The sequence below is a fragment of the Eptesicus fuscus genome, chromosome 6 (assembly GCF_027574615.1).
Source record: "Eptesicus fuscus isolate TK198812 chromosome 6, DD_ASM_mEF_20220401, whole genome shotgun sequence".
Classification (NCBI taxonomy): Eukaryota; Metazoa; Chordata; class Mammalia; order Chiroptera; family Vespertilionidae; genus Eptesicus; species Eptesicus fuscus.
Window position 1 is genome coordinate 71,131,452 of NC_072478.1, and position 16,087 is coordinate 71,147,538.

Sequence of the window (16,087 nt, forward strand, 5' to 3'; positions counted from 1 at the left end):
ATGAATTTATAGGTTCTCTTCCTTTCTTATGATTTATTTTCCTAGCATGTATTTGTGAAGACACTGGGCTGTGTCTTCTACCCTCTACTGAGCACCCCCCTTCCAGATGGTGCTTGGGAGTCCCCTCGATTTCCAAGAGATATGTCAATGCCAGATTATCTCTCTTTTGCAATGTCGCTAACAACTATTAATAATTATCAACCAGCTTCATTAATTCATTGGCAATCGCAAAATTGTGATAGTAACCAATGAGAGTTTTCACGGTATTTAAAAAAAAAGTATTTCAGGGTTCTTTTCTCTCTTCCTGTATCATTATGAACACATAATGTTCATTATTAACATATTTGATGTGTTCCAATCCATTAGTTATAATTCTTACTGATGCTCAAAATGTTCCATCTTTGGCCAGTGGGAACCTCTTTAAATTGGATCCTGAGTCTTTTGGGCACAACCCCACTAGTCTTTACAGCTTACTTTACAAACAAGGAAACTGGATGCCAATTTTATCCCAAAGTCCTCTCCAGTGTCTCAAGCATTCAGCACAATGAAAGGTGTGAAGGACACTTTCATATAGAGCGAGAGCCTAAGGCAGCAGAGAACTCAGCAGGCATTGCCATGGTGATACGTACCCTTCATTTTCTAACAGTCCTCTGCAGTCTACCACAGACCCTCCAGTGCCTATTCTGTCTCGTGTCTGTAAACTGACTAAAACAGAAAAGAACGTCGTGCATTAAAATCCAGTGGTTTTTATACAATTGTAATACAGTGAGTCATTGCGGATGCATAATTTATGCACAATATTATTTTCTAAAAGCAAGGCATGTGCATATACAGAGACACATATATTCTTATGCTTTCAAGCATGAAGTATTTTATTCCAGTAGCTGCATACCACCATACACCGCCTGGAACATTCCTTAAAATGTGGAGCAGAAAGAGGTACTGTGTTTTTCGTGCTCTCCATAAACATAACAGAACACAATATTCACTTCCTCTAAGTTACCTTATCCTTTAAGGAGATTTTGACATGTTTAATAAGGACACAGATAGCACTTTTAGTATTTGTAAAGTCTAGATGCATCCAAATATTTATTCTCAGTGGCTACTATGAACAACAAAGACAATTATAAAGCTGCTCCCAGGTATTCATTTCCCGCCGGCACATCTCTCCACAAAGAAAAGAAGAAATCAGAAACAGGAAAGCATTCAGTGAGAACTTTTTCACTTTGACCGTTTTAGGATCTACAACCACTGTTCATTTACCTTGGGTCAAGTCTACACAAGGCAATACCTAAAAGGTTTGGGGTCACTCTAGTGTGCTGCTGAAGTACTACATTTTCTTTGATTCCTTGCAGTGCATACAATCAGCAAACACAGAAGATCACAGTTACCCAAAAATGCTGATAAAACTGGATAATATGATGAGCTACTTAACAGATAAATCACTTCCAAGAGAATACTGCCAGTCAACACTTTGTAACATTAGCACATTTATTAGTTTATTCTAAATAATTCAAACCTCTAACTCTATCAAATCTTATTACATGGAGGTCTTCAGAAATCATCTTTGCTTTTTACATATTTGATGGGTTTTCCTTAAGAAACTATTTCTCATCTATTGCATTATGTGGCCACTGTTCTTAACTACCTCTGGATAATATAATGACAAATTAATTATCCATAATGGGATGATTAAAATGACATTTAAAATTACAACCCTAAATCTTTTTGTACATTAGTCATTTCAACTCAACTTTGAATGATAGGTTGAAGAGATAAATTAGATAAAATAATCAAAACTACACAAGATGAAACTTTTTAGTGCTGAAGAGATGGCCCCCGTAAGTGGTTTGTCCTTCCAAGTATGTCACCATGCCAGTGCCTGTATGTGTTTCCTCAGTGATGGAGTGTTGAATGCTAAGTTGAGCAAAAGCATCTCTTTATACAGATGAGAAAGTTCTTACCCACTATTTGGCCACGAACTGCATCAGTATCTGAGGGATTTAGTTTGCATAGATCCAAACGCTGGTCTGCAAACAAACAATTCAAAACTTAACCCAGCGAAATGTTAACTAGGGAGGAAGGCAGGAATTCTGTTTTCAGTATTAAAAAAAAAATGATGCCTCATAAGCCTTCTTCAGTTGCATGAAGAGGCAGAAAAGCGTTTGTTTCTTACATCCAGTATCTTTTAATCTGCTGATGGCATTGGAGAGCAGTCGCACACAGCCCAGGAAGCCAGCTCCCTGCTTCTTGTGAATTTTCTTGTGGTTCCACACGCTGATGGTTATAGAATCAGTTTTCCCAACATATCTAAAACAACATGCAAACTCACTTTTAATTGTATTTCTGAATTATGATACAGCCCACTGAGATTTTGTCTGATTGACTTGTTAGCACAGAAGAATCCTTTAAAAATAATATTGGTTCTTGCCCTAACCTGTCTGGCTCAGTGGATAGAGCATCAGCCTGTGGACTGAAGGGTCCCAGGTTCGATTCTGGTCAAGGGCATGTACCTTCGTTGCGGGCACATCCCCAGTAGGAGGTGTGCAGGAGGCAGCTCATCGATGTTTCTCTCTCATCGCTGTTTCTAACTCTCTATCCCTCTCCCTTTCTCTCTGTAAAAAAATCAATAAAATATATTAAAACAAATAAAAATAATATTGGTTCTATATTCCACATGTGGCAGGTACTCAATAAATATAAGTCTTCTAATCTCAATGGGCTGGGAAAAGAACTATAACAGTTATGTAAGAAGCACATGTAGATAACCACATAAAGTTATAATCTAATAGAGATTTATCACATATATATTTATTTATTTAAAATTATCATCTGAGGATGTGTTTATTGATTTGAGAGAGAGAGAGAGAAAACATCTATTGGTTGCCTCCTGTTCCAGTCCCAACTGGGAATCGAACCTACAACCTAGGTTTGATTCCCATTTTGGTGTATAGGATGGGACGACACTCCAACCAACTGAGCCAACCGGCTGGGGTGAGATTTACTATATTTTATTAGGTCCAAAGGACAATGACATGATTTATAAATTCCTACTAGTGTTAGGCTTACTATTGAACACTAGTTTGCAATAGAGGACTACCTATAAACTCATAGATCCATCTAAAGATCACTAATGGGTACTAATTCAGACATTAACCCCCCACTTACTCTTAGTGCAAGTCAACCAAAGAGGGGAGCTTTCAGGACAAGAATTGACAACCACTTTCCATGCCACTTATGGCACCTCAGTATTGCTGAAAGTGAGCCTTAGAATCCAGCTATTAAAAATCCCATCCAAACCCAGTTTAATTTGTGTTACTAAAAAACCAATAATCATTCAGTATTACTTTGATAAAAATTTCTTAGCAGGAACATGAAAACATAAGTGCATATAAAATAGTGGGTTTCAAAGTGCAATTCATTTTATGAACAAATACAAGAAATTGTTTGATGGTACATAGGTTTATATACATTCAATCATACCAAACTATATTTTCTCTTACAGAAAATATATTTGAACTAAAAAGCAGAATTATAAAAATAAACAGAAATATATACAACATGTATTTGCATAATAGATAAATATAATAATAATGTATTTTTAAAATAAAAACTCTAAAACCAGGTTTAGGGTTTCACTGAAAAAGTAGTACATAGAGGACCTGAACTATGCCTTTTTTTTCTGCTAGAATGGCCAGTTGATTGAAAAGTCACAGAAGATCACAGTTAGAGAAGCAAACCATACAAATCTATAAAAATGTCTAACGCAAGAACTTCCAAGTACATGAATTCTAAAATGAGGCAGTATTAATTTGGCCATACTTCGTTATCAATAACAAGTTACAAATCCTTAAAAAAAAAAAAAGAAATGCTTCTCTTAAAAGCTAGATACCTACTGTCCTGCTGCTCCCAAATGGCTTACAGAATATTCAACTCACAGATCATAGTGCTGGTTCCACTTTGGGTCCAATGTGTTTTTCACAGTGTCCGTTGAGTGGCACTGCCCAGATCCATCCACAACAATCTTTGCAAAGGGGTCGGGGAGTCCTGGAATAGAGGGGCAGCCACAGATCAATCAGTGTAACATTAGAACACAGTCTTATAGGTTAACGGGAGCTGCGAATCCTCTAATTTGGTAAAGAAGATCACCCTAGTTGATTTTATTCTCTACTTTAAGGTCAGTTCGATCTATGTAGCTTTCTAAGAATGGCAACTTGGGATGACATCACACTCAGATTTTTAGAGGCTAGGAAAAAACACACACCCTATAAAAAATAGGCTTCAATTCAAATTCCCATTTTTGATGATCACTAAGGGGGGCTAATTAAATGAAGGGAGAGGTATCTATAATTAATTGTATTTATACTTTCTAAAAAGTAATACTTAGAAATCTTATTTAGTGACTGTCAATTTTAACTCTGGAAGCAAGTATTCACCAAGTCCTAAATAAATCAGACAGGTTTACAAGACCAGAGAGGTGGCAAGGTAAAGGTTTTAGAGCCAGATCTGGATGTGAGCCAACGCTCTGGAGCTTCCCAGCTACTGGAATAAAGCCTGCGAGCCTAGGTGTCTTCATCCTTCAAGTGTGAATAACTGAATTGAGCAGTGTTCTGGTGAGGATCAGGAAAAAGGTGAAGAATTTTAAGCTGCAGGCACCTACTTTATAGTAGGTGAATTTCCTGAGTTAAGGGGTGAGTCCTTTCTTTAGAAAAGGATCCTCTATTTTTCATAATTCCTTTAATTCCAAGACTTTTAAAATACGATTTAATTTATAAAATTTGACTAACAATTTTACTTAACCACGGCTATTTTATAGAAAAATGTCTCATCTGTATTTGAGCTGAGAACACTTTATTCAGCAGAAAGTAATGTATTAATGGGTGGAAAGACAGAGAAAACAGGGTGTGGCTGAAATAGGGGACGAGAGTTTTTCTTGTATGAGTTATAAATTCTGTGCCTTGGAGCCGAGTATCTCTATGTTGTAGTCAACTGGGAAATGAAGTTTGTCAGACCATGGATTTCTATCCAGTAAGGGCAGGATTTTTAGGAGAATACACCCAGTGTTTTTAACGAGTTTAAAATTTCAGAAATATGTGAAAAATATTAATATTGTAAGAGAGCAAAAATGGGTGTTTACTTACTGAAGAAGTCTTTCTTTGCAAGGTTCTTGGCACATAATACTAAAAACAAACAAAAAATGCTAGGGTTAGCATTTATGGACAAGGTTTTCATCATAGCTGGTTGCTATGGACTAAACTGTCCCATACCACCCAAGTTCCTATGTTGAAGCCCTTTCCACCATGTGATGGTATTTGGATGTGGGGCCTTTGGGAGGTGCTTAGGTTTTGATGAGGTCATGAGATTAGGGCATAATAATGGGATCAGTGTCCCTATAAGAAGGGACCACAGAGCTTGCTCTCCATGTGAGAGTACAGCAAGAAGGCGTCATCTACAAGCCAGGGAGAAGCCCCTCACCAAGAACCAATTCTGCTGGCACCTTGATCTTAGGCTTTTCCAGTCTCCAGAACTGTGAGAAATAAATGTTTATTGTTTAAACCATCTAGCCTATGGTATTTTGTTATAGCAGCCCAAAGTGACGGAGACAACAGTCTATATAGACAATGAAAAAAAAGATTCTAAAAATTATCTTTGCCGATTGCCTTTCAAATTTAATACTACACTAAACAAAACACTGTCAAGTAACTAAAAAGTGTTTTCTCGCCCAGCTGGCATGTCTTAGTGGTTGAGCGTCAATCTATGAACCAGGAAGTCATGGTTCGATTCCCAGTCAGGGCACATGCCCGGGTTTGCTGGCTCGATCCCCAGTGTGGGGAGTGTGGGAGGCAGCCCATCAATGATTCTCTCTCATCATTGATGTTTCTTTCTCTCTCTCCCTCTCCCTTCCTCTCTAAAATAAATAATAATAACGTAAAAAGTGTTTTCTCCTCCAATTGGGAATCAGCTATAATAAATAAAATGTTTTAGTTCGAATTTCTTAAAATCTTACTTAAACACATACAGATAGATTTATCAATATGCTCTTATAACTGCTCAAGGTCACATAAATACCTTTTTAGTTTCTATTAAGAACAAAATAAATTGTTCATTTCTGATATTCTGATAAATAATACAATTTTGTAAGTGTAAACTTCAGTATGTTGGAGAATAGAAAGCAAGGGGAGAGTAATAGAAAACATGGTGTTGTGAAAAACAAACAACAAAACATATTAAGAGTTTAGCAAAATGTTGGCACATAGAATGCAATAAATGCTATTGTTGTTATCTTATTAATTAGGTGGTATCAATTACTATTAAGAAATTTTGACACCAGATCAGTTACATGATTAAAGCTACTATTGCAAGGGAATATACACCGATGTCCCTTTTACATTGCTTCACAAATTTTGCTATTTTTTTAAATCCTCACCCAAGGATATGCTTATTGATTTTAGAGAGAGGAAGGGAGAGAGAGAGAGAGAGAGAGAGAGAGAGAGAGAGAGAGAGAGAAAGAGAGAGAGAGAGAAACATCAATTTGTTGCCTCTCGTACATGCCTGAATCTGCAACCTAGGTATGTGCTCTGACCAGGAATCGAACCTGTGACCTTTCGGTGTATGGGACAACGCTTTAATCAACTGAGCCACACTAGCCAGGGCAATTTTGCTAATTTTATTTATTTATTTTTTATTTATTTATTTTCTTTAATTTATTTTTTTAAATTAAGGTATTATATGTGTACATATCTTACCATTGTCCCCCCCCCCACACCCATGCTTGCCCTCACCCCCAGAGTTTTGCGTCCATTGGTTATGCTTATATGCATGCATACAAGTCCTTCGATTGATCTCTTATCTCCCCCACCTCTCCCTAACCTTCCCCCTGTAATTTGACAGTCTGTTTGATGCTTTCAATTTTGCTAATTTTAAAGAATATAGTGCTTTGCTACGAACTTATATATTATTTAAAAAATATATTCATATAATACATATATTCTACAAACTTTTCACTTACTGTATTTTTATATAACAGGTTTATCAAGATATAATTAATATACTATACAATTTATCCATTTAATGTATATACAGTATAATTCAATGGTTTTTAGTATACTCACAGGTTTGTACAACCATCACCACAATCAATTTTAGAACATTTTCATCATCCCCTAAAGAAATCCCATACCCATCTATTAGCAGTCACTGTTCATTCAACCTCAAATCTCGCCAGTCCAAGGCAATCACTAATCTACTAGGTGTCTGTAGATTTGCCTATTCTGGACATTTCATATAAATTGAATTATATAATATGTGGTATTTTGTAACTGCCTTCTTTCACTTAGCATGTTTTTAAAGTTCATGTTGTACTATGAATCCATTTCTTCTCATAACTGAGTAGTATTCCATTGTATGAATAAACACGTTTTCTTTATCGATTTATCAATAGATGGACATTTGGGATGTTTCTGCCTTCTGGTTATTGTGAATGATGCTTGTACAAGTTGCTGTGTGGACAGAGTGGAGTTGCTGAGTTGTATGTTTAACACTTTGAGGAAGTGTCAGTGTTTCCCACAACACCTGCACCACTTTATATTCCCACCAGCAGTTATGAGTTTTTTTATTTCTCTGCATCCTCAACTAATACTTATCATCTACCTCTGTGGTTTTATATCTGTAGTTTTAATGTGCATTTCTCTAATGACTTTGAGCATCTTTTCATGTGGTTATTAGCTACTGGTATATCTTTTTGGAGAAATTTCTATTTAGATGTTTTTGCCTATTTTTAACTAATTATTTGCCTTTCATCTAAATATAAAATATACTTATCAGATTTGTAAATATTCTCCCATTCTGTGGGTTGTCTTTTTACTTTCTTGATGTTGCTCTTCAAAGCACCAAAGTTTTTAATTTTGATAAGGTCCAATTTATCTATTTTCTTTGGTTGCTTGTGCTTTGGTATCATGTCTAGGAAGGCTCTGCCTTACCAAAGGTCATAAAGATTTAGTCCTGTATTTTCTTCTAAGAGTTTTATACTTTTAGCTTTTTTAATACTTCTAGCTACTCTAACTACTCTTAAATTACTCTTTAATAGACATTTAGGTTTATGATCTATTTTGAGTTCATTTTTGTGTGGGATGTGAGAAGGGTCCATATCATTTCTTTGTAGGTGGATATGCATTGTACAGCACCATTTGTTTTTAAAGACTATTCTTTCCCCACTGACTTGTGTTGCTACCCCTGTGGAGAAATGAAGTTCTACTGTATTTTAAAAAAGTTTTCCACATTTCTAATTGGGTTTACTCTTGAATGTTTTGTTTTTTGTTACTATTGTGAATGGAAGTGCTCCTTTCATTGCATTTTCTAATTATTATTTGAATATAGGAAAGGTTTTTCTTAAATTAATTTTAAATCAGCCATCTTTTCAACTCTCCTCAAATGGATCAGCTTCCCTTTTCTTTCCCACAGCTCTGAATGTCTCAAAGACTCTCATATCAAACCCAAACTATCCAAAACGGAATTGAAACCTTCCCTCTCTGCCTAAACACCTGGTCCTCTCCCAAGATTCATTTCAGAGATCAGCAGCAATACCCACAACCGCACAAGCCAGAAATCTGTATGCCATGCTTGTACTTCTCAATCTCTCAAATATGTTGACTTTTTGCCATCTCCACCCTTGTTCAAGCTCCCAAAATTAGCTATCACAAAGTACTTTTTAAAATTTAAATTTCATGTCTCATTCCTTTTTAAAATTCCACAGTGGTTTCCCATTGCGAAATTCTAGATGCCATGCTCTGACCCGACCTACCTCAACTCTCCAGCCTCAAATATTACCCACCAGCTCTGGGCCTAATTTTTCTGAGATGCTGCGGCTGGATTGCTTCTGACTGGAAAAATTCCCATAATATCTCAAAAAGATTAATCTTTGTTCATATTTACAAGACTAGCAATGTTTTCATTTAAGGTTCACTTCAGTGGAATTTGGTTATATCGCAAGGTGGAGAAGCTCTCAGTAGTGTCAGCACGAAGAGAATTTTGCCTCATTTTGGTGCAAAGATCATTTAGGGTCATACTAATTCTAGTTTAGTTAATGGCATATGATTTCTCCTACTAGAATAATTTTGTGATATCGAGATAGAATTCTCTTTGTCCACTCTAAGGTATGTAATGATAAAAGACAATTTATTACACAGCACAAAAATCCCACATTATCTGAACCTACCACTAATTTTTAAACCAATATGTTATACTCCAATTATAAATTGGTTCTGGGGATACAACAATGAACAAAGGAGAAAGTATAGAAAACGAAGCTCAGTTTTTCAGTGTAGACCACTGCATGGCTGCTTCAATTCCAACTCTGCTAAGTGATACTCTTAATCACATACCAGAGATCCCTAATGCTGGAGAAAGAGTAAGAGCAAATTATGTAATGTTCACTTAGCATCTCAAAATACACAGAAGGGCGGCGTTTTGCTAACTTGTACATTCAATTAGCAAGGCAAGCTTCTTTACCAGGCCCCTGACAAAAACACAGGATACCCCAAGTACTTCTTGTGGCTGTAACTTTCACACCCTCTTTTCTTATGTTTATATGTGTCATCAAGTTCTATCTTTTCTTTCACTAAAAGTCTCTTGATCTTGTCCTTTCCCTTTTTTGTGTACTCATTTTCCTGTTCTGGGCTTCACCTATCTGCAGTTATTCTAAGAGCAACAGTGCCCTCCCTAACTCATACTACATTCAGCCACCAGATCGATCTTTTGACATGACATTTTCGTGTTCTGAGGCTCAAAAATTTCAATGGCTCTGTATTGTATTTTACTGCAAATCTAAATTTCTCCTGAGTTTTCAAGTGTCCCATTCTCTAGTATCACTTCTACCTCTCACTATTCTTTAAAGTATAGTTCAGTACAATATGCTACTCGGCCATAAGAAAGGATGAAATAGCGCCACTTGCAACACCATGGATGGACCTGAGAGCATTATGCTAGGTGAAATAAGTCAGTCAGAGAAAGCTAAGAACCAAATGATTTCACTCCTATGTGGGATATAAAACTGAAAGTCATGAACACAAACAGTATGGTGGTTGCCAGAGGGAACAGGGTTGGGGAAAAGGGGTTCCTAATATATGGTGACAGGAGAAGATTTGACTTTGGGTGGTGGGCACACTTTGGTGAAATATACAGATCTTATAACACAGAAACCCACACCTGAAACCTATATGTTCATGTTGACCAAAGTCACCCTAATCAATTTAATTAAAAAAAATACAAAATAAAAAACAAAGTATAGTTCAGTTCATTGTCTCCCCTCCTCTGGGCCCTGACCATTACTACTACCCTCTAGGCAATTCTTGCTACTCAATCCACTTGGCAATCTTTCTCTTTTTGTGTCTGTCTTTGTGGGCAGGCCAGGCCCTCTTTCTCAGTGAAGCTTCATTCAGGCCATTGTTTCCCACTGTCACTCTGTGCCAAAATTTAAAAAATAAGGACAATATAGTGGGGTTTTCATAAAAATGAAATAATTAATTTTAAATGTCTGTTTGTTCTGGGGTTATATGTCTTTTCTACCTTTTTTTTAAAAAATATATTTTATTGATTTTTTACAGAGAGGAAGAGAGAGGGACAGAGAGCCAGAAACATCAATGAGAGAAACATCCATCAGCCGCCTCCCGCACACCCCCCACCGGGGATGTGCCCACAACCAAGGCACATGCCCCTGACCGGAATCGAACCCGGGACCCTTGAGTCCGCAGGCCGACGCTCTATCCACTGAGCCAAACCGGTTTCGGCTCTTTTCTACTTTTTCATGTTAAAATATTTCTTTAATGAAATGTGGCAAAAAAAAAGATAGTTTCAACAATGACTTGGCAAAAATAAAAGTTGGCAATTTTAGGTTGATAGCCACATTTGCATAAACGTTTTGACTAAACTGGGAATCTCTACTCTTAACTATGGGCAATCTAGTCCCTCTTTTTACTCCTCTTTTCTGTAAGAGACCTATAGTTGAGCACTCAGTACTTTTTCATAAGGTGGCTTTGTCCCCAGCTAGGTTCAGTTCCTCTGAAGGAGCAACCCCATCTTCCACCTACTTAGACATGGGCTTCATAGGTGCTGGCCACACAACAGGCATGCAACACAGACTATGATGAACAAGAAACAAAAAGTAAGGCAAAGAGAGTAACAGCAATACAAAATATAGACAATTAAGGTATCTCAATAATTTAAAACACCTAAATAAAATTTTCATTTATTAGAAAATATAGTTTACCACCTAGGATAGCTGCCAACACATCATATGCACTTAATGTATATTATTAGCTGCCTGCTTCATCCAACTTTTACATCTAAAACTCAAATTTTTATCTACTTAAGGAAAAATTCTTCAAGCCACAAAAAGGGGAAAAAACAGAATCCTTGTTAAAGGTAAAGTCAGGTTTCCTGGTCAATGTATGTCACTAGCTTGCCATCTTCTAGGCCTTGTACCGGAGTCACTCATCTGTCAATTCTCATACAAACTTAGGAAATCCTCAAATTTGCCTTAAAAGGGAAAAAGAAATCCACATTTCAGTTACATCAATATACTCAAAAGCTTTAAATCCATATATTTTTAAATATTTTTTAAAAATATGTATTTGTATTCTTTTTAAAAAATACATAATTTTATTGATTTCAGAGAGGAAGGGAGAGGCAGAGAGAGAGAGAGAGAAACATCAATGATGAGAGAGAATCATTGATCGGCTGCTTCTTGCACACCCCCTATTGGGGATTGAGCCGCAACCCGGGCATATGCCCTTGACAGAAATCAAATCCAGGACTGTTTAGTCCAAAGGCTGACACTCTACCCATTGAGCCAAACTGGCTAGGGCATATATCTTTAAATCTTTAAATCTATTCCATTATTTGCCTAATGAAATAAACAGTTTTTCCCAATTCTTCTCAGTAAGTTTATACATAACACACATACACGTTTCACTATTTAGACACCATTAGATGATAAAATGATTTCTCCTTTGCCGGGGAAAATTGTCTAAGTTAACGAAACATATTTTAGCAACCACCAGCTGTCCTGATTGTCTTTGAGGTTGGGACAGGGGTGGGGGAGGCAAAGGGAGACTCCAGTAAACTGACAACGCTTAAACTGGTTTTCCAAACACTGGTTGCTTAAAATTAGTGTTATAGCTTCATTTTCTATAAAAGTATTAAATTAAAAAATAAATGACAAAACTGCGGGAATTTATTTGAAGTCAGAAGTATGACAGAGCCTGGCTGGTGTGGCTCAGTGGTTGAGCATCAACCCATGAACGGTTCGATTCCCAGTCAGGCACATGCCCAGGTTGGGGGCTTGATCCCCACTAGGGGGCATGCAGGAGGCAGCTGATCAATGATTCTCATCATTAATGTCTCTCTCTCTCTCCCCCTTTCCCTTCCTCTCCCTAAAAGCAATAAAAAAAAAAAAACATTAAAAAAGAAAGTATGACCAAGTTCAACTCATACTCCCACACCCTGAGAGGTGAGGCAGGGCTGCTGTGGCAGAAAATGCCTTTCCCATGAGGCAGAGCTTGGCTCCAAGGACTAGGGTCTGTTCCAGCTCCTCTGCCTGTCCCCCTGAGTCCCCACCAGCTGCAAACACTAACGCCATTATTGTGACTTTAGAGTCTCTATCTAGTCTGACAGGATGAGGTAAGTGGACATACAGGGCAGGTATCACTTTTTCCACTTTACTGGTGAAATTACTACGATCCAGAAAGACTCAGTAGCCACCCCCTTTTTACCCATCTCACGTTACACTATCACAGTAGCATCACAGCTGTTATCAGAGTTTGAAATGAAAGCCTCTATTTATTTATATGCTGCTTCATGTCTGCCTCTCCCCTACAAAAATGTCCACTGGAACAAGGACTGTGTCTTTTGTATTCTCTACTGTATCCAGATTACTTTAAAAATGTTTGCTGAATAAATGAACTAAGTAATAACCTTTTTTCTTTTTAACTAGCTACTCACTAGAACATAAGCACCAAGAAGGCAGAGACTATTCTTCTAAACCATTATATTCCTAGCATGGAGCATAGGAATTAAATGCGGTCAATATTTGTCGAAATAAGTATTTGAATGAATGAATGAATGAGATCATTTTGCTAGAGCCTCCACCATGGTGTGTCTGACTGCTATCCCATACTCCACCAGGAGTCCAGGCCTGGCAGCTTTGCACACACACTGCTGCCTGACAGATCCTGTTCTTCAGAAATGGTTTACGCTATTCCTTATGGTATCGTTAGTGACATTTGGTTGGCACTAAGAAAACAAAACGTTCCCCTGCAGTTTCAAACCGGAAGTAATAGTGCAACGAGGGAAAAATAAAGTACATGTCAAAAAAACAAGTCAAGTCCAGAGGGCATCTGGAACTTTTTGTTTGAACAAAGCCCTCATTAATGAACAGTCATTTTTACATCTTGAGGGATTATTTCCAAGGATTGATTAGGTCATTACATTCCAAGAAAATTTATAACTAAGGGGCATATTTAATTTTTATATTTTAATCTTAAAATGTTGCTTTTCTTTTCACCCTAGATTTGCCCTGCAGGACCCGCAGGATTGACTTCTCCCTGGGGGAAGGAAGAAGACAGGTCTCACAGAAAGCAATTTCCTGTTGTTTGATTTCCTCCCAAGTATTATAGGAAGATAAGAAAGGTATGTCATTTAAAGTCTGTCTTTTAGAATAACTTTTATGTCCAGATCACGTTTCTGTCTCAAATCAACCAAATGGAATGCTTTTCAACCATGTTAGAGTGGAACAAACGTATCAAGAGTGCAAGTGATTCTACAGGTGGAAGCACATTTCTTTGCCTTAGAACATAGGAAAGAAAATTCAGGTTTTCATTAGAAAAAGTTTTACCTAAATATTTAAAATAATAAAAAAGCCAGTCAGAGAAAGACAAGTACCATATGATTTCTTGGGTGGAATCTAATGAACAAAGTGAACGAATAAGCAAAATAGAGACAGACTCAGATAAGAGAGCAGGCTAACAGCTGTGTGTGTGAGTGTGTGTGTGTGGTGGCGGGGGGGGCGGGGGAGTGGGAGTAGTGGAAGATTTGAAAAAAAAGGAAAAAAAAAGAAAAACTCATGGACTCGAACAACAATGTGGGGAGAGGGAAGTGAGGGAAGATGGAGGAGGGTATCCTATATAATAAAAGCCCAGTGACCGAACAGCGGAATGACCAGAATGACTGGTTGACCAGTCGTTATGATGCACACTGACCACCAGGGGGCAGACGCTCAATGTAGGAGCTGCCCCCTGGTGGTCAGTGTGCTCCCACAATGAGAGTGCTGCTCAGGGGACCAGGATGAGCGGTGCTCTCACAGCAGGAGCAGCTGCTCAGAGGGCGGGTCCACAGCTGCTAGGCTGGCTGGGATGAGTGGTGCTCCCACAGCGGCCGATCCCTGCAGGTCACACCCCCACCAGTGCACGAATCCCACGATAAAATGGCTATAGGAAATCCTCATACATCAATAATTACCCTAAATGTAAATGGACTGAATTCAGAGTAGCAGATTGGATCAAAAAACAAAACCCAACCATATGCTGCCTTCAGGAGACGCATCTAAGTTGCAAAGAGAAAGTTAGACTCAAAGTGAAAGAGTGGAAAATGATTCTCCAAACAAATTACATCCACAGAAAAATAGGTATAGCCATACTTATATGCACTGGGCCTCTAGTAGGGATATAAATGGTGATGGAAGACTTGACTTGGGGTGGTGAACACATAATACAGTATACAGATGATGTGTTGTGGAATTGTGCACCTGAAACCTGTATAATTTTGTTAACCTGTACCACCCCAATAAATTAAAAAAAAGGGAAAAATCGTTACATTCCAAAAATTAATCAGTTCCTAGATCAGTTAATTATCAATGTTTTCTCCCTAAACATGTTTATTTTTCTATTCAAATGCCATATGCAAAGACAATGTTTATTAACTCCAACACTTCAGCCCCAGATGTCTAGTATCTCTTCTCCTGAAAAGCACACAGTGATTTTATAACCAGGAACTAAGGAGCAGTTTGCAATTTCAGCTTCTAAAAGCGCCCTGGAAAGCAGACTGTCTCCCAGGCAACCATCTGACGAACACCTCTGCCAAAACATTTGATGAAACCTATCAATGAAATCACAATGGACAGTTTGGAAGGACTGACAACTTTGCCATTGTTTTGTGAAACTTTAAAAATACAATCTAATTCCCCTTAGTATAAGTGATAACAGCAGCTAAAATTTTCACAAGGTAATTAATTAGGAACTAAGCTAAGTATTTGACATGCATGACTGCATTTATTCAATACCACAATTCCATGAACTGGTTACTGTTATATTGAGACAGGCCAGTAAGCCAGGACAAGTGAAAAAGGAAAATGGAGACAGATAGCTGAACAAACAAGCAATTTATAGCAGATACATAAGGTCACCTCCCTAGAGATAACATCTAGGTCTTGATTGTGATGTATTATTTTTTAATGTATATTTGTATTCAATTTGCTAGTATTTTGTTTAGGATTTTGCATCTGTATTAATCAGATATTTGTCTGTAGTTTTCTTTGTGTTATCTTTGCCAGGTTTTGGTATCAGGGTTATGTTGGCCTCATAAAATGTCTTAGGAAATATTGCCTTCTTTAATTTTCTGGAAGAGTTTGAGAGGGAATGGGTATCAAATCTTTGAATGTTTGTTAGAATTCATTAGTGAAATCATCTGGTCCTGGATTTTTATTTTTTGGGAGGTTTTTGATGGTTGTTTCAATTTCCTCACTGTTTATCAGTCTATATAGATTTTCTGATTCTTCATGATTCAGTTTAGGAACGTTATACATTTCTAGGAACTTATCCTCTGTTCCAAGTTAGTGAATTTGGTGGCATGTAGTCTTTTATAGTATTCTAGTATGATCCTTTGTGTATCTGTGAGGCCTGTGGTAACCTTTCGTTTCTGATTTTGTTCATATGAGTCTTTTCTCTTTTTTCCTTTGCCAAGGGTTTGTCAATTTCATTAATCTTTCCAGTGAGTCAGCTCTTTGCTGTATTAATTTTTTATAGTTGTTTTGTTCTAT

General features: G+C 37.4%; 1 protein-coding gene across 3 annotated transcripts in view; it reads right to left on the bottom strand.

The window, feature by feature from the left end:
* SMURF1 (SMAD specific E3 ubiquitin protein ligase 1) overlaps window positions 1-16,087 on the bottom strand; it is an 83,312-nt gene that overhangs the window by 24,192 nt on the left and 43,033 nt on the right. For all 3 annotated transcript variants that reach the window (XM_028149172.2, XM_028149169.2, XM_028149157.2), the window contains exons 2-6: window positions 5,142-5,180; window positions 3,939-4,047; window positions 2,177-2,310; window positions 1,965-2,030; window positions 630-705 (exon numbers count right to left, since the gene is read on the bottom strand). In XM_028149172.2, the coding sequence (XP_028004973.2) occupies window positions 630-705; window positions 1,965-2,030; window positions 2,177-2,310; window positions 3,939-4,047; window positions 5,142-5,180 (424 nt within the window). The remainder of the gene's footprint in view (window positions 1-629; window positions 706-1,964; window positions 2,031-2,176; window positions 2,311-3,938; window positions 4,048-5,141; window positions 5,181-16,087) is intronic.